Source organism: Peromyscus eremicus, chromosome 8a, assembly GCF_949786415.1.
Source record: "Peromyscus eremicus chromosome 8a, PerEre_H2_v1, whole genome shotgun sequence".
NCBI lineage: Eukaryota > Metazoa > Chordata > Mammalia > Rodentia > Cricetidae > Peromyscus > Peromyscus eremicus.
Genome location: NC_081423.1, coordinates 37,775,051 through 37,794,687, shown reverse-complemented (window position 1 = coordinate 37,794,687; position 19,637 = coordinate 37,775,051). Strand labels below are relative to the sequence as shown.

Genomic DNA, 19,637 nt, shown 5'->3' with positions numbered 1-19,637 from the left:
GATGCTATTAAGATTAGGCAACGTAATCTGTTCACTGCAAATTTTCTATTCTGTTTTTTGAAATGTAGGGAGTGGTCTTGTGCATTCACAAGCAGTTAGAACGCTCAATCTAAGAGCAGAGTTTTTACACATTTTTGGAGCCACTCATTTAAATGACAATGAAGTCACAAGGAACATACAAATATATAAATCCATTTTTAAGTGGAAAAATTTCTGACAAAGTATTTTACAAGAACACTTGGCCAGCAAATACCACTTAAAAGTGAAAATAAGAAGACATCAAACCAGGGGTTGTGGTGTGCACCTATTCTTTAACGACTTGGGGGGGAATTCCAGGCCAGTCTGAGAACACAAGGAGATCCCAATTATTATACGTAAGTATTGGTTGACAAAACTGAACTCAAGGAATTTAGTCCACTCTATTTCCTCATATACTTTCTACTCAACCCAGGCTATTCCCAAGCAAACAGCCAGGCTTATTAATATTCTCCAGTCATTTTCTTTTTACTTGTGTGTTTGCACGCACTTGTGCACATGTATGCATGAGTAAGGAAGTGGTAAGCCTCTGATGCTGTTCCTAAGGTGTCATGAACCTGTATGGTTTTTTTCTTGAGGCAGGATCCTCTTCATTGGCTTGTAATTAGCCAGCTAGGGCTGGACTGGCTGGCCAGTGAGGTCAGGATCCACCTGTCTTTCTCTCTCTCCAGGGCTGGATTATAAGCACAGCAACCACACCTGTCTTTTTTACATGGTGCTGGATTTTGACTGCAAGTCCTCAAGCTTTCACTGCAGGCACTTGACTGAGTGAGCTCTTGGCTCTCCTTTGTTAATTCTCAAGTACAGCAGGCACCTTAGAATGCTATCAACTGATCTGGCAGGGAAACATTTATTATGTCTTCAGGTACTAGAATGGAAACATAAGTAAATGGAGGTTCATATCAAGACAAGAGACAGTGGAAGGTCCACTGTACCAGGACATTCAACAAAAACGAAAACAGACAACAAGCCTCCTCTAGGTGTGCTTTGGTCCCTGGTTCTTACTGGTTTTTGCTTCCACATTTTGGAGAAGTGACATCTCATTACATTACCCAGAGAAAGAAAAGAGATGGGAAGAAGAGATTTGGCACTCCTTTCCCGATACTATGACAATCTCTAAACTAGAGCAAACTTGAGATCATCTACTTAGAAAGACAATGACTGCTCCACAATGACAGAAATGAAACAAAAGCAGTATCTCTCCCAACCAAAACTCAATGTAACACACACTGATTACAACGATCAAGTATTTTTATTTTCTTAGCAGAATAATGTATTTTAAAGTCACAGCAACTGTGTGCACTTAAAATTTATTTTTAATGTCCTATATGGAGAGGTCCAAAAGGAAAATCTGATTAAAAAAAAAAAAATCTAAATTGTATTGCCTACTTACACGCTGAAGACTATAAAAATTACTGGGAATAGCTTAACAACACACTTTCTATAAACTCTACACATAAATCTGTAGTAGCCTTTATAGTACACCAAAAAGTCAAATTAAAAAAGCATTTCTTATTTTGGATGTGGTGGTGTATACCTGTAAAGCCAGCAGTTGGAAGGTAGAGGCAAGATCATGAGTTCTAGACCAGCCTCATCTACAAAGTGAGTTCAAAAGTATTCTCAGATGAAATCAAAACAAAAATGAAACTCTCATTATTAATCAAGACGAAGCATGGTTAAATGGGTACTTTCTGGGAAGAATGGTATAACTGTAACTTTTGGAAAAGAAATGTTTTAGAAGCCTGAAGTACCAGTTAGACGAGCTAGGACTTTACAAAAGAGAAGCAGAATACTTCTTTGCTACTTAGGTTAGAAAACAGATGAAACAATTTGCATTCAGATGATTTCTGGGAGATCAACATTCTTCTACTATTTGCTTGTTGATATTTTCTGTAACAACCATACAGAACTACTTGTATAGTCAGAAAAGTAATTGGGAAATGGGCTCAAGTCTTAGCAAGTTATATAAAAACTGCTTGAGGGGCTAAAGAGATGCTCAGCAGCTAAGAGCACTGACTGCTCTTGCAGAGGACCTGGGTTCAATTCCCAGCACCTACATGGTGACTCACAACCATCTGCAATTCTAGTTCCAGAAAAGTCAACACCCTCTTCTGGACTCTGAAAGCATCGCATGCATGTGATACACAGACATACATGCTGGCAAAACATGTATACATACAAAACAAAACAAACCTGCTTGAGCTTCAGTGTCTTCAGATGTAAGGAAGCTGAATATTGCTTACCTGTTCGGATTACTATAATAAATGATCACTGGAGAATGATGTGTGTACAACACTTAGCGCAGTGTACAACAAAGGACAGACATTACCTTACCACCCTCAATGCCACTCTAACATGATTTCCATACCTCTGTCGGAACATCATGGCAGGGTCCATGTTAGCAGAAGTCATTCGAACAATATGACGGATTTCCTTGGCAATCATTCTTAGCTTCTCGAAGTTTACTAAGCCATCTACTTTGGAGTCATTTCCTATGAAATATAAATAATTTTCATAATTACAATTATATCTCCAAGTAGCAGAAGTCCAATTATTGCTCCTGAGTACAAATAAGCTTTACTAAAGTGCCATTTAAAAAAAAAAGGTCGCCGGGCGGTGGTGGTGCACGCCTTTAATCCCAGCACTCGGGAGGCAGAAGCAGGTGGATCTCTGTGAGTTCGAGGCCAGCCTGGTCTACAAAGATCCCAGGGAATGAGCTTCTGAGAAGAGCTGTGTATTTCCCTGGGAATAAAGATTCTGAATACAGAATGTGACTGACTGTCCATAGCTGCTAAAACCAGTTCATTATCTCATAGGCGCACACGAAGATCCCACAGCACACAGTCCTGTTCTGTACATGTTTGTTCTTTTGGAAGAAGGTACAGCATCTGAAAACTCAGGCTAGCCAGGTGACAAAGGGACTGCCAGGCCTGCTCACTTACTAATAATTAACACAGCCTGCAACTGTTTTTATTTATAATTCTTAAAATTTTCAAACAAGTAACTACATAAGAAGTAGCAGATACTCCCAAAGGAGTGATGGGATATTAAATAATACTGGATTTCTTTCTCAAATGGCAAAAATTAGTTAAAACTAAGGTAGCTGCCTCATTTTCTGGCCTGGTATTCATTCAGAATCTGAATTTATCACTGTGACTTTAATCATTAGTATGAAAATGCATGTTAGTTTTTTTTTTTTAATTTACAACTTTGAAAATTGTTAACTTTTCTTGAAGAAAATAGGTTAGAGCCCATTTATTTGGTTACCCAGTCTAAACCATGAGGCAAAAACCTCAATGTTCAAAGGTCAGTCTGCCTGACCACAGCAGCACTTAACTACACCTGTCTATTACTGTTATTGCAACACAGTTTTCTGACATGGAAGGCCCTGGAGCAAGTCTGAAAGCTATATGGGTCTAGAGTCTCATCCCGTTCTATAGTAAGTGGCATCTGTACATTGGTCATATGAATGGCTCAGGGACTCAAAAACAGTTGGAAACAACACCGAAACCACATTCAAGTCAGATCAGTGTTTTGAGAGTATGTCAGAAGCCTGTGAGAATCTTTTGTTATGTAAAGTAATGTGATGCTGCTGCTGAAACTCTGAGGCAGGAAGACTAGACTAGGCAGCACAGGGTTCGAGAGAAATCCACAGCGTCGGCACGCTAAGACTTCTCTATCTGAGGGATTTAGGGAAAGAAAACTCTCAAACACTCTCCTGAAGGATTCCCTCTTTATTCTTCCCTGTTCTTTTTCCTTCTACTGTCTATAAACCCCAACACAATCTTTTAGGCAATATAGGAGTCACAAGGATGTTACATTCCATTTCTCAAGTGAATGATTATGGGTAAAGACAGAGTAGTCCCAACAATTCACATACAATATATCTAAGTAGCTTGTCATGAGCAAGTAAAAGCACATTTTCTCAGCCAACCCTTTTGTTGACAGGCTGTAAAACTGTGGTTATAAAGAAAGAATCAATTACTTTATTATCTATCTTGAGAGATAATCTTATAAGGAATTTTAAAAGACTCACAAACCTAAACTGCTGAAGAGCCCCAGAGAATGAGAAAATTGTGTACTTGCAACCTATACTTTTGAGTGTATAAGCGCTTTGACCTTTTGCCCTGCATTCTTCCAGGAGGGGAAAGGCAATTTAAACTAACTCACAACTATGTAAACATTTTGAAGTAACACCCTGCAATTAGGAGCTGTAAATTTTGGGTTTGCTTCAAATCCTAAAGGTGTCCCAAGAGTGCTGGGTTTGGGGGCAAGGAGACTCCTGGAATGTTGTAGATTCTCTAGTTCAGGCTCAGGTCAACATTCCTGAGATACCATATATCTTCCAGTTACAGCTCAGTTGGCACTTCCCAAGATACTATGGCATCATGATGCTTTAAATCTCAGGATGTACTTTTTGCCCTGTATGTAGCTCCTGACTATCAAAGAAAACCTGTAGCACTTTTTGGGCTACAGAGTCAAATTATTTTTTTGTAGCCCTGGCTAGTCAGAATTTATTTGCAGAAATTAATGTCAGGAATGGGTGCAAGAAATTAATCATTCACCAGGTTAGCAATAATTGGGCTGTTTTGTATTTACCACCCTAGCTAATATGTCCTTGGGAACTACAGATTGCTTTTCTGGGATTGTTTGTCTTAAAAACCATTAGGCAAGGCATCTGGTCTACCCTGAAGGTGCACACTGAGACCTGTGACTGCATTTCTCAATAATAGGATTAAAGGAGTTTGAGCTAGTCTGGTTCATTAACTTGAGCTATAATCTGAAGCAGCTTCCTAGGGAAAACTCAGAGGCTCCGACTGTGTAGCATTTCTTTGTATTTTTTTCATCAAATTTCTGTATAGACTATCATTATTATGAATTAAACAGTACAGCTTAGGGACTAATCATCTTGACAATCCACAGATAAAAACACCCAGTAGATTGGGATATTTTCATGAGATAAACACACTACAACAAAGGCAGTGGGGGACTCCGTGCATCCATTCAAACCATGACAGACAGCAAGGAAAGATTGTAGCAGCAAACATGTAGAAGTACAACAGAAGCAAAAGACATTCTGGAGTCTATATCCTCACAGCCTTGCCTCCTGGTGGGCTCACACCTTGAACTTCAATTGCCATCTGCTGCCTGACTGACACAGCTACCAGCAAACTTTGATACCCTCCCTGCTGAGGACAATTAGCCAAGGCAGACAGGGGACAGGGAACTGAAACACGAGTGGGGCCCTTCTGTGTTTTGAGGTAGGAAGAATAAAAACAACTTATATCCAATTAAATTTCAATGCTTTGCTTTGGGACTCTGACTTCATTCTGGGACTAAAGATGAATCAAATGTAGACTAGAATAAAGCCTAAAAATCTGAAAATGAATGAAAATCAACTGGGATTACTAACAGCCTTAAATGAGCAAGGTTTAATCCTTTTCTGGAATAATGTACCAGTCATAAGTTTCAGATTATTTTTTGTAATTTTTTTCACTATTTCATAAAACAAAACAAAACAAAAAACCCAAGGTAGATTAAGAGAAAAATGAACATGACAAGATGTGAAAGAAGATGCCAGAAAGAGACCCATGGAGGACCCAGACCATGGAATCATCACAGAGCAGCTTTAAAATGTTCAAAGATATAAAACCAACATCGCTAATTTTAACAGAGAATGAAATAGTAAAACTGAAAAACAACAAACTAGATTAGTAATTCAGCAACAGGTTTAACCAATTAGATACTGCTGAAGAGAAGGACTGGCAACCAAGAATGACAATACCCAGCATGCAGCAACGACAAACGCTACAGGACGATGCAAGGTTACAGAGGTGTAGGGGTCAAATCAGACAAAAGTAAAACCAGAGTCTCAAAACTGATGCCAGCAAATGGCAAATAAAAAACTTGAAGACCTAACTATACAGAATGCTCTAAAAACAAAGGAAAATATCAAACTATCTATTTCAATATGATCTGTAAACATAAATCAGAATTACAATGAAACAAAATTACAAATCCTACACCTAGTAAAACCGAAAAACAAGAGCTAAAGAGGAGACAAAGGTCCTAACTGCAGCTATCAGCAGAGGCTAAGGATAATGGAAAGAAGAGCAAGACTGAGGCTGATGTCTCAACAGGGACAATGGGAGCCAGAAGACAATGGATGCTACTTCAAAACGCTGAAGGAAAGCAGCTGCCAATCTGAACTACATTTCTGAAAGTGAAGGCCAATTTCAGATAAACAAAAATTGAGATCTCCATCAATTTAAGGGAATTATGGCCTTATGGGCTACACAAAATCAAACTAGCCCTCAAAACCACAAAGTTCACCAGCCAACCAAACACTTAGAAACACAGTACAGACAGACATATATGAGATTAAACACAGATTTTAGCAACCAACAGTAAAGCACGCAGTATGGACAGCACAATGGCTGAAAAATAATTGGGGGCTGAGTAAATGAAACTTAAGTAGTTCAAGTTCTTTACACGGCTTGAAATAAAACAACACTAATGAATATTGGCAAATAAACTTACATGCTATCTCCTCTAGTGAAATGCTAAAAGAATAGCAAAACACTACAAAGTTACCAAGGGAACAAAGTAGGAAGAATACAATTACCACAGAAAAGTTCATGCACGTAGATTGTAAATGAACTGTATTGGTAAACATCAAAAAGAACTACTCATTAAAAAAAAAAAACCAAGAGTCAAAGGGCTAAGTTATTTTACACCCAGGGTATAGAAGAGAACTTCTGAAGGAATATTAAACAAAAAAGGAAACCTAATACAAAACGAGCAAGGATTTCAAACTGCTAACTGACAAGAGGGTTACCGCAGAGAGAGGATGTTCAGCCTCGTTCGTAACCACAGAAACCAAATTATAACCATGTCAAGAGCCAAGTACTTATTTACTGTAGGGTGCAGAGACAAAGAGACTGAATTCAACAGACAGTGATAGGGATGAGGAGTGTGAGAACACCTCCAGTGCTAGAAACCAACCTCATCTGACACTACTACCACATTTTTTTTAAGAGTTGACCCATAGATTCTACTCTGACTATAGTGTATAGTCATTAAGAATACACTTGCCTGAAGAGTATGAACAGAGTATGGACAACAACAGCATTCTTCACAGCAGGTCAACAAGAGGAACTACCCACTACCCACCATCAGAAGAACAAATCACAGTATAGCACCCAGACAATGGAATGCTAAGCCGTTTTGGAAAACATCGCAGAATCTCCCTAAACCATTGTTGACCAAAACAAGCCAGAAATCAAATCCAACTGCAAGAAAACAAACATTTTGCAAATCTGCTTGTCTAAAGTTCAAGAACAGTTGAAACTAAATGTGGCACAGGTTAGTAGTCACCTATGGGGAGGGTAAGAGGAGAGTGGTTGGGATTGGGCAGGAGCAAACTTCTAGGATACTGGCAATGCTTAACTTTTCCCCGTGAAGTTGATTATGCTGTCAAATTGTACTACTTGTTCATTTGTTTTGGACAGTTTTATTTATGTGTGATTTAAATAACAAAAATTGGGAGGAAAAAACATTACTAAACATAAAGCAAATACAAGGCTGAGTGTGGCTGGCACATGCCTGAAATTCTAGTGCTTAGGAGGTAGAGAAAGGAAGATCAGGCACTTGGACTAAAACACACCACAGGACAGTGAGTGTCAGTAAATGGTTTCATCTCAGTGTCAAGTTTATATTTGAACTCTTACAGTGAACACTTCAGCAATATGACTTTGATGTCATCAATTTGCTGCATTTAACTGAATGAAGATTTAGTAGTATGGAATGATTACAATTAAATGGATAATAGATTAAAATGCTGCAGCTAAAGTTAAACACGCTAATTTTCAAATACCTTCATGAAGAAATGTCATATCTTTCTTGACAACAGGGAAGAGTGGAATAATTGGAGGCTGCATGCTTTGACTACTAAGAATATTTCTGTATTTTGCCATGTTTCTAGATGGGTCAAAAAGGTCTTGTAGATCTTGGAGATGTTTCTCATATTTGCTTGGTAACTTTTCCCAAGTGCCTCTGAGTCGTGCTACCGGTGCCAGGTTCAAGCCACTGTCAAAGATGAGAATAAAAACATTAAGAATGGATTTAGAGGGAAGGTTAAGTTTAGGTCAATAAACTACACAGCCAAGATCTATAGTGGAAAAAAAAAGCAGGACCCATTTTAATACGTTGAAACAGAAGAATTATGAAAAATAAACAAAAGGGACTCCTTTAATCTTAAAACAAGAATCACTTTCAGAGGAACTCTAGTAGCATAATAATTGCTTCATACTTTGCAGGTAAGAGATAAACGTAACAATTATGTAAAAGAAGCCGAGTGGAGGCAGAGCCAGGCAGATCTCTGAGTTCGAGGCCAGCCTGGTCTTTAGAGGGAGTTCCAGGACAGGCACCAAAACTACACGGAGAAACCCTGTCTTGAAAAACCAGAAAAAAACCAAAACCAAACCAAACCAAAAAACAAAAACCAATTACGTAAAAGTTAACTTAGAAGGAACACGAGCATCACAGTGTTGCTTCACACCGATTTGAAAATGGTTTAAAAGACGCGAAGAATGTATGAAACAATAACCAACTGAGGTAGAGTCTTGATTCAAAAGTTTCCATATCCCAAGGTTCCAATTTCATCCCCCAAGTCTCCAGAAATCTAATATCTCCTTTCCAGAGTACTTTAAACAAGTTTCAGATATCTCTTAACTTGAACATAGACTTCATGTCTATCAGTCTTCCCCTATTCCTTTACTTCTATGCTGCATGCCAAAGGTAAGCTATCAATAAATAGTGTGTATCTAACACATCAACACTCCTACAGTTTAGTCCTTTGCTCCTCAGGCATCTGATCTTTACCTACCCCACTACAGTAAAATGTTCTCTAACTTTTAATGTTAAGAAATCACCTCCCCACTACTGTAAGAAGGGTAAACCAGAAATGTAATTCCACCTCTATTGATACTCAGAGAGGCTCAAATCCTAAACTAGAATGGTTGCCAAAAATTAGCCACGGTCACGCAGGAGTAAGCAAAGGTATCAAAAAATGACATTTGTAGCTAAAGAGGGAAGGAAGGCTGGAACAGTAGTGCTCCAAAGTTACAAGGGAAAGACCAATTCCTGATTTGGAACAAGAGCACAAGAGCACAAGAATCTGTGTGTGACATCAAGCAGGGTTGATCTCTTCAACATGAGTTTTGGGGAAGTAATAATACATCAGTGCCTGTAAAGATAAATTCTGAAAGGAAGCTGTTCAGGAGGACAGTAGAGAAAAACTGTAAGGTGTACACAGCCCTAAGCCTGCTGGTCTCCTCACTAAAAAAGACTTTACAAGGCCAATCCTGTTAGCTAGGAACTGGGCCTCAGCTCTTCTCTCGTCTGAGCATCTGGAATGGCTAGTACAGGGACCTCCTCATTCAGAAGGAGTGGAGAAAAGAAGGAGTGCCACATCTACATCAGCAAAACAATCGTTAAAGACACCTGCCTTAGGAGGATAAGGCAGACTGTTTCCAAATTCTGTGAATCCAGCATAGCAATAACATTAAAATTCACAAATAAACCATAAGACCATCAAAGAACAACTAGGAGGGTAATTTATTACAGTGAAACAATTAGCCCAGCAGTAGATTGCTTGAGTCTCACTATATGGAAAAAAAACAAAAAAAACAAAAAAAACCCCAAACCTCAAATTCAATAATCATTCTTAATTTTTAGGAAGTCAGCAAAATATAACTGATAGCTCATTTTTCAGTCCAAAGACTATATTATGTTTAATGCAGTAATACTAGAAACATTTATTATGAACCAAAATTATGCAGAGGCTCATAAGTGTAATTATTTAATGTACAAATGCCAGGAAACAAGAAGTAGTTAAAACAAAGAAATAGGTAAATGGGATGAAACTACTTCTTTATCATTATTTGAAAGAAACAAGAAAATGAGATTATACAATTCAAACCCCCAATATATTAACTCAAAATTGTAAGAAAAAGAATGCTGTACCATGCCAATATATGGAACTGATGCATACAAACAGTAGAATACTCAGCAGAAGCAACAAATGGTCAAGACAATATAAGATGCCATTCAGTAATAAGACATACTTAACATTCAAAGAAATGTTCAAGACTTATATGACCAAAGCTATGAATGTCACAGAGAGAAGAAGCAGTGCAGCAGCGTTCGTGGGTAAAGGAGCCATTGCTAAATAAAGCTATGTATTTATTCTATGTAATCTCAATGAAAATATTCACAAGACGACCTAGATCAATCGACTCAGAAGCTCATATCAAACATGCCAGCAACAGTCAGAGAAAGGATGAGGAGATGAACACAGAGCTTGAGTAGGCCTATGAGAACTCAATACCCATTTAAAGCTCTAGCAATATAGTTAAATCGCTGGGACAAGGTGCAGAAACAGACAAGATATGTATGGGGTTTTAGCAGCATATTTTATTTTTTAAAGATTTTTGTGTGTATGAGTGTCTGCCTACATGTATGTATGTGTACCATATGCATGCCTGATGCCTACAGAGGTCAGAAGAGGGCATCAGATCCCCCAGAACTGAAGTTACAGACTGTTGTGAGCTACCATGTATATATAATGCTTATTTGAAAGTTTAAATTAGTTTTCCTACCTGGTGTGGTGATTATGCCTTTAATTCCAGTACCTGAGAGGTAGAGGCAGGTGGATCTTACATAGCAAGTTCCAGGCCAACCAGAGCTACATAAGAGACCCTGTCTCAAAAAAACAAGACAAAAAATAACAAAAAAGTGTTCCTCTTAGCCTTCTGTTCTAGATCACTTCTGTTCCTTCTGTCAGCCACTGACCCCCAGAAACTCTTTTTTTTTTTTTTAATTTATTTATTATGTATGCAGTGTTCTGTCTGCATATACACCTGCAGGCCAGAAGAGGCACCAGATCTCATTACGGATGGTTGTGAGCCACCATGTGGTTGCTGGGAATTGAACTCAGGACCTCTGGAAGAACAGCCAGTGCTCTTAACCGCTGAGCCATCTCTCCAGCCCCAGAAACACTTTCTATTGGGGACTCCCAGTGGCTCCATCAGGCTGGGACTCAGATCAGTGCCTTGCTCAGCCATCATCACTTTGGAACACTCAATTCTAAATGGGTTGTCTTCATCAAACTCTTCCTCTTAGGGCTCAGGGATCTATGTGGAAGAGGTGGAGGAGGATTGCAAAAGCCAAAGGATGGATGACTCCAAGGAAACAGCATCTTCCAGACACAACAAGACCGCTATACACAAGGACTCACAGAGCCTGTCCAAGTTCAAACAAGACAAGGTCCAGTACTGAGAGGGGGAAAAGGAAACAGGCTTCCACCCCTACCAAGAGGCTATCTGTAACCAATACCCAGTGACAAAGGAAAAATCAGTTTTCTCCAATGGAGTCTCTTTGGGTATATTAACCACATGTTAGGTTGGGCCCCATGCCCAGCAGTAGTTGGCCAACACAAAAAGAAATCAATGATATTTAAAAAAAAAAAAGGCTTATTTTTTAAAATGAAAGATGGAACATAGAATAAATAAAAACAGAGAGAGCCATCATCAGAATGGAACATACATTAAATCTAATCATACTATAATAAAAACTTACTAGGGGTTAGGGAGATGGCTGAGTGTTTTTGTCCTAACACTGAGGACCTGAATTGGGATCCACATCACTAGTAGGTGTGGTGGCCCACCTGTAATCTCAGTGTGATCTCTGAAGAGACAAAGGATCCCTGGGACAATGTGGCTATCCAGACTAGCTGAACTGGTAAACTCTGAGTTCAAGTGAGACTTGAGTACACTATGTGAGGTGGAGCGTGATAGGAAGACACGTGACATCAGCTTCTGACATTATCTACATTGAAAAAAACAATGCTCAAAGAATGCACCCAAATACACACATTATGTACCCCCTTCACAAAACTTTTCTAAACTTTTCTGTTTCTAGACATGAGATACCTAAACAGATAATGCCTTACATAGGACAAAAATTACACACAGATAATTGTACAAACTTACCTTATTATTGCAAACATGGAATTGAAGTTCTTGCATTCTCGGCAATGAAGGGCAATTTTAATAAAATGTTTAATAATCTTCATTCTTTTGAGCTGATTGGATTCACTTAAAATCTCTGAGGCAACCCAGAATGTCTCTTGGTTTACAATGTCCTCAAACTGTTTCAAATGAGTATTTCCTGTTTTGGAATCTAATTTAAAAAGATCATCAATGTATTCAGTAGGCTCAATATTACGAAACAAATCAAAGTCCCTCATTGACAGCTGGGTGGCAACTTCAATGGTGCTGAGCTGCAGTATGGACAGTTGGCTTTCCTTAAGTAGTTCCTGGGCATCTTCATCAGAACATAATGTTTCTGTTTCCATGTTATTTTTTAGGTAATACCTAAATGGGAAGGAAATTATAAATGTGATCATAAATAGATTTCATTTAATTATTAGAATGCTTTCTTGATTTACTTTTTGTTTCCCAAAGTACCATTTTATGGCTAGCTTTTTACCATAAACATTAGAATATTCACTTATAGATGAAGTGAGAAAATAATTCAAAAGACATCTTGAGAAATCCTACTTCTTGCTATTTGACATCTATTATTATAAAACATGAAAATAATGATGAAAATTACCTTGAAGCCAGTCATTTTTAGAAACTACTCATATGTGTAAATCATTATGTGTTGTCCTGAGAATAAAAGTCCCATGGGGCAAAACCAGTATCTTCTCTTCAGTTGTTCATGTCGGTTCTTTGGGGGCAGTGATGGGAACTAACACAGAAAACTGGTGGTGTTGTACAAGTGGGGTCATTGCTGAAACTAAACCTTACCAAATAGTCATTAAGCTTTTGGAACTGGTTGGTGGGAGGAAACTGCAAGACCTTGGAAATGTGGGACATAGAAGTCCTAGAATGTTCTAAGTACAGCGCAATGGCCTATTTTAGTTAGACCTATGAGGAACAGAATACTAACACAAATGTAGACAGTTAAGACTATGCCTGCGAACTTTCAAATGGGCTCCTGGATTAGAGGTCACCTGTGATACACTCTGGCAAAGAGTATTTCGTTCATGTCCCAAGACTCTGCTGGAAGACAAGTTTAAAAATAATTTAGGCAGAGGCAATTTCAATCCTGCTAAGGTATCCAGGTTGTGGGGCAATGCTATTACTAGATGCTTTAGCCATGTTTACAGGAAGAATTGAGAGCAAAAAGTAAGAGTAGAATCTTTAACTTAGTTTCACTATTGAAGCCTCTGTGAAGCTGGGCCTAAGGAGGGCATGCTTTTAAAAAAGATCAGTACCATTTAAAGCAATGGTTCTCAACCTTCCTAATGCTGTAACCCTTTAATAAAACTCCCCTGTTGTGGTGACCCCAGCCATGAAATTATTTTCACTGCTACTTCATAATTGTAATTTTGCTAGTTATAAATTATAATGTAAATATCTAATATGCAGGATATCTAATATTTGAACCCCGTGAAAGAATCTTTCAACTCCCAAAGGGGTCGCAACCTACAGGCTGAGAACCACTGATTAAATGCAAGCAAAGTGCTCTGTGTCAGGATGACAGGGAACTGTCTTAAGGGCTTATCAGGACTTGGTGAGATCTCTCCTGTTGCAGTTAAAAAGAGGGTGAACTTATAAATATATTAAAAAAAATTTCTGGCTGGACCCAGTGGCACAGGCCTCTATGTAGACTAGGCTATCCTCAAACTTACAAAGATATGCTTGCTTTCGTCTCCCGAGTGCTGGGATTAAAGCACTAACATCATGTCCTGTAACACAGACTCTAATTCCAGTTACTTGGGAATGTGAGACAGTTAAGATTCTATTAAGATGTGCTTGGATAACTTAGTGAGATCCTGTCTCAAAAATAATAAATTAAAAAGAGAGGGGCTTTGGATATAGCTCAGCAGTGGAGGTCTTACCATGTTAAACGTGCAATGTTTAATTGCTAGTATTTCAAAAACAAATACAAAATATGTAAGTGAAAAACTTCCTGTTTGGCCACCTAGCCCTTTATAAACCACTGCGCTAGGACCCAAAGGGGCTTGCTACTCTATTGCTTACTCTGGCAGCAGACTGTGGCACTGTCTATGTAATAATGCATTTACAGGTATGTAGACTGAGAGAGTTTTTTAGTCATGGAAGCTTCCATCAAGATTTTTCTTGCTTTTTCGAGTCAGGGTTTCTCTGTGTAGTTTTGCGCCTTTCCTGGATCTCACTTGGTAGACCAGGCTGGCCTTGAACTCACAGAGATCTGCTTGCCTCTGCCTCCCAAGTGCTGGGATTCAAGACTGCAGCAGTCAGTCTCTGGGCAAGTGGTAAGTAAAGTGAAAGGTTAAGATGAAGATACAGGCCGGGCAGTGGTGGCACACGCCTTTAATCCCAGCACTCAGGAGGCAGAGCCAGGCGGATCTCTGTGAGTTCGAGGCCAGCCTGGGCTACCAAGTGAGTTCCAGGAAAGGCGCAAAGCTACACAGAGAAACCCTGTCTCGAAAAACCAAAAAAACAAACAAACAAACAAAAAACCCAAAACCAAAAACAAACAAACAAACAAAACAAAACAAAACAAACAAACAAAAAAAGATGAAGATACAATGGAGACTCCAAGATGCTGGAGATGTTAACAACGTGGAATGTTTGACAAGCCAAGGAAAGTAAAGAACAAATGGAGATAGTTCAAGAGGTCACAAAGGTGAGTCTTCCAAAGACAACAGAATAACACCATGTGTCCTAGATGCAGGGATGGACCTACAGGATTTAATGTTTGCCTCGATGGACTTATGTCTTCTTTTGGGTTTGACTGGTTCTTGCTATTCTCGTGTTACTCCCACTTGGAATGGAAATGTTTACCTGGTGTCACCTTCGTCTTTTTTTTTTTTTTTTTTTTTTTTTAAATTCTTCAAGGTTCACAGCTAAGAGTTTGTCCTGAATCTTAGAAGAGACTTTAGACTTGCACAGAACAAGCTGTGTGAAGCAAGTTGGAGCGATCAAGATTTTGAAGATTCTTAGAAGACGGATGAAACATGTTCTGCATTTTGAGACTGCATGATTCTTAGGGGCCAGGGTGGAAGGTTATGGTTTGAATATGAAATGTCTCACAAGGGCTCAGGTGGTACACACCATGTAAGTAGTCTGAGCTGGAGAAAGCAGATCATTGGGGTCATGTTCCTGAAGGTTATACTAGTCTGTGGTCTCATTCTCTCTCTCCTTCCTGGCTGCCATGATGGGATCTACTCTGCTCTGCTACATACTCCCTGCTATGATGGACTATGAACAAAATAAATCCTTCCTCCATGACGCTGTTCCTGTTGGATATTTTGTGACAACAATAAAAAAAAATTAATATAGTATCTGACATATGGGTAATATTACATAAATATCTGTTCATGGTGAACATGGTTTCTGACTGGCAAGAAAAAGCACATACTTCGAGACTTGTTTTCATCCCTATTCAGTAGTTGCTACTGGACCCATTTCCTCCTCTGCTCCTGTTTGAAACTTCAAGTGAGGCAAGGAAAAGTAGATTTGTAGACAGAAGTTCTTAGTGGTTTCTTCTATGTTAATACAACTTGCATCTCAGCAAGTGGTATGGACCTGTCCTTGTACAAAAGACCTTCATGTCCTCTTCTCTTTAGAGCAGAGCCTCTGTGGTACTTCACAGCTGAGACAGGCCCTACATTATTTACAGCTGGACACAGATTATACAGGGCTGTTCTCTCTCCTCTTTATGGTAGACTAAGGACCCTTCTAAGATTCTATTTATGTAATTTGAAGACAAAAATTTGACAAGAAGAGAAATTCCATTTTAATCTTAGAACTAAGTAGCAAAGCAGCATGATGTTTCTATCTAAAACACTCATTTTTATAGGGAATCTACAAATAGCACTTTGCATATTCAGGAATAAGCTTATTCACCTTCCATTGAGTTGAATTCTATCAGCTAATTTGGAGAACTGGTCCGGAAGTCTTCTCTGCTTTATGACACCCTCAGGAGTAACAGAAACTTCACAGAGAGAATATGTCTCAGATGCACCAGTCAAACCAAATTCCTGAACAGCTTGGCAGACCACTTCTTTAGCTGTGGTATCTTTACTGATGATAATGTAGCAACTCTGTTGATCTGCTTTGAAAACTCTTATAACTTGATCAGGAATATCTAAATAAACACAAAGATGAACCTTAGTATTTTAAAAAGTAACATTTAAAAACCCCAATAAGCAACTTGGAGTAAATGGATCCCTCCAAACAATGGAATATACATTTCTATTTCATATGGGATATGACAAAAATGTATCCATTTTCTTCAGATGAAAGATAACAATAGAAGTTCACCATGATACAAATTGTGACAATTTAGAAAACATTTTAAAGACATTATAAACATTTATTGTTATTATTTTTCTATAAAGCTATTTTTTTAAAATAAAAAATTATGTGTATAGGTATTTTGCCTGCATATATGTCTACATTCCACACATGTACCCAGTTGCCTGCAGAAGCCAGGAGAGGACACTGGATCCCCTGGGACTAGAGTTATAGGTAATTGTGAGCTGGCATGTGGGTTCTGGGAATTGAAGCTGGGTCCTCTGAGGAACAGCCAGTACTTCTAATTATTAAGCCATCTCTCTAGCCAACAAGTTGTTTTTTAGTAAGGATGAAGGGACAGTGGTCCATATGTATTGTGTGTGTGCATGTGCATGTGCATACAAGCGCAGGTGCTACTGGGGCCTAGATGCACTGATCTCCTTGGAGCCAACCATCATGGGATTACCATTTTCTATCACGACAAAGGATATGATACAGACCCCCTACACTAGATAAAATTTTATCCTTTTAGGGAATCTGACCAGCTCTTCAGTGACAACTCTCAAAAGGTCTTTGAAAAGGCATGTATATTTTCAGGTTTTGAAAACAGTTTCCAATCCTTCGCCAGAGGTTGTGTTTTATAATCTTAGAATGTGAGACAGCAAATTTGGCCATGCCTCCATTAAAACTGCTCATCACTTTATTTATTTATTTATTTATTTATTTATTTATTTATTTATTCATTCATTCATTCATTCATTCATTCATTCATTCATTTGCTTACTGCTATTTTGAAAGGCTTTTCTTGTCTTCAACACTGTTTTTTTTTTTGTTTTGTTTTCCTGAGACAGGGTCTCTCTATGTAATATTGGTGGTTCTGGAGCTCGCTATGTAGACCAGGCTGCCTTTACACTCATAGAGACCCTTCTGCCTCTACCTCCCAAGTGCCAGGGTTTTAAAGGTGTGCACCACCACATCTAGCTTCCAATACTTCTTGGCACTGCCTGTGTGTCCTCCTCCTGAGTCACATTAAGACACCAACGCTACATAAAGTAGCAATCGTTCTCCTAGCTTTTATTGTTTTTCTTATTTTTTGGGGGGCATGTTATTTGTGTTTCTGTTTATATGTGAGTTTGTGGAGTGTGCATGTAGAGCTAGAGGTTAACATTAGTTATCTTCTTCAATGATTCTCTACCTGTCTTTTGAGGAAAGGTCTCTCACTGAACCTGGAGCTCCTTGATTCTGCTAGATTGATTAGTCAGTGAGAACCCCAGGGACCTTCCTACTTGCCACTTCTCCAGCCCTGAGATGGTTGGTGTGTACTGCAGCACCAAGCTTTTTAAAAAAAACAAAACAAAACAAAAACAAAAACATGAATGCTGGGTATTAAACTCAGGTCCTCTTGTTTATATAACAAAACGCTTCACCTACTGCGTCATCTTCTCTGCAGCCCATTTTCTAAGTTTTATATTAAATTTTTTATTTTTTAAGAGGAAAGTATTTAAACGTCCATATGATTAAACACTTCAAACTCTGTTCTGAGATTTTGTTAGCAGCAAATAAGTAGCAAAGATATGTTCCTATGATATGCATGTATAAACATTTTCTCCTTCTGTCTTGCTTCTCTTCCAAGGGAAGAGTTCACACCTCCAGAATAATGCTTACTGCAATGACAGGCACTACAAATGAAGAGCGACATGACAGCATAAACAAATGCTATGTTTCCATATAAAAATAAGTTGCATTTACAAATAGGAATATTTATTGCTGTGACTACTGATGATGGCAGTAACTTTATCCTGTTTGTTCAACACTGTTTCTTAGTACCACAAGCATCATTAGCTTAAAAAAAAAAAAATCAAAACTGTCTCAAAAGGGAAGATGAGAATAATGAAACAAGAATAGCAGGAAATAATTCTACAGAATAAAATACCCCCACGCCCTTGTGCCCTGAAAATGAGAAGAAGAAAGAAATCAGCTCCCAGGACTAAAAGATCCAACTGAATATACGTGGATGTAATTCTACTTGGTCTGGGTCAAGTTCATGTACTCAGTAGTCTCTGTTCTAGAAAGAGGTACCAAGTTGTCTGTCTTTGATGTATTTAAAGATCGGAGTCAACAATACTTCTTGCTCAGATTTCTTGCCAATGAGTGAGTCTCTAATGTGTAGCTAATAGCACCATTATTCTTGAACTTATGTAACTTAAGGTTAGACAGTTTTATAATTTACCCAAATCAGGCATGCTTCTCTGCCTAGTGCTGGAAATTACTGTCAGCAAATGGAAGTCTGGTTGTCAGAAGGAAAGTGAGCAAAAAAAAAAAAGAACCAAACCATACTTGCTTGTCCCTACACTCTTTTTTTTTTTGGTTTTTCTGAGACAGGGTTTCTCTGTGTAGCTTTGCGCCTTTCCTGGAACTCACTTTGGAGACCAGGCTGGCCTCGAACTCACAGAGATCCGCCTGGCTCTGCCTCCCGAGTGCTGGGATTAAAGGCGTGCACCACCACCGCCCGGCTTGTCCCTACACTCTTAATGAACTGGGCAGCACTAAGCTCCAAAAGTGGATTTCTCTGATAGAGCTTTGGAGTCTAAGCCTCAGCAAGAGATCCTGGCTGACCTTGAGGGCATGGCAAAAGGTCTATCCCATTATTACCATCTTTAGGGAAATATATTCACCACAGGTTGCACAACTTCACTCTCTGTTTTTGGGAAGGAACACAGAGTTGTGTATCTTGAACAAGGCTAAAAAGCTGTACTTTCTAAAGCCATTTGTTCCTCAGAGGAAAAGACAAATTGTTCTGTAGTCACATAACAGAAAGTCAAGTATTAAAAAAAAGGTGCTAGAAGAAATCTGTAAATAGGATTACCCAAAGGCATCACAGCCAAAACCCTGATGAATCTACCAGTGTTATGAAAACCAACCTGGAAACCAGTGAGATCAGAAGAAAACAATTTCTCTTCATAGGCACCAGCAAGAGTATAATCTTTGTTTACTTTAGAATCACTGTACATACATTACAAACACACTGCCAGATGAAGAATCATAGACAGAGCCAAACATAATATTTGGCTCATGACAGATGTACTCATGATATAGAATTAGATTAACAGTAAATATGAGATCAAAAGAATCAAACAGGAAAAATGGTTTAATCACCTTAAAGTCTAGTCATGAAGCGAAAATGCATACACAAAAAATTCCATTAAAAAGAAAAGTTCTTTTTTTTGGGGTGGTGATGGTGGTATT

At 38.6% G+C, this 19,637-nt stretch overlaps 1 protein-coding gene across 3 annotated transcripts in view; it reads right to left on the bottom strand.

The window, feature by feature from the left end:
* Positions 1–19,637, bottom strand: part of Rapgef6 (Rap guanine nucleotide exchange factor 6) — a 186,558-nt gene that overhangs the window by 29,599 nt on the left and 137,322 nt on the right. For all 3 annotated transcript variants that reach the window (XM_059270565.1, XM_059270567.1, XM_059270566.1), the window contains 4 exons: positions 16,002–16,242; positions 12,090–12,473; positions 7,913–8,124; positions 2,405–2,528 (listed from right to left, as the gene is read on the bottom strand). In XM_059270565.1, the coding sequence (XP_059126548.1) occupies positions 2,405–2,528; positions 7,913–8,124; positions 12,090–12,473; positions 16,002–16,242 (961 nt within the window). The remainder of the gene's footprint in view (positions 1–2,404; positions 2,529–7,912; positions 8,125–12,089; positions 12,474–16,001; positions 16,243–19,637) is intronic.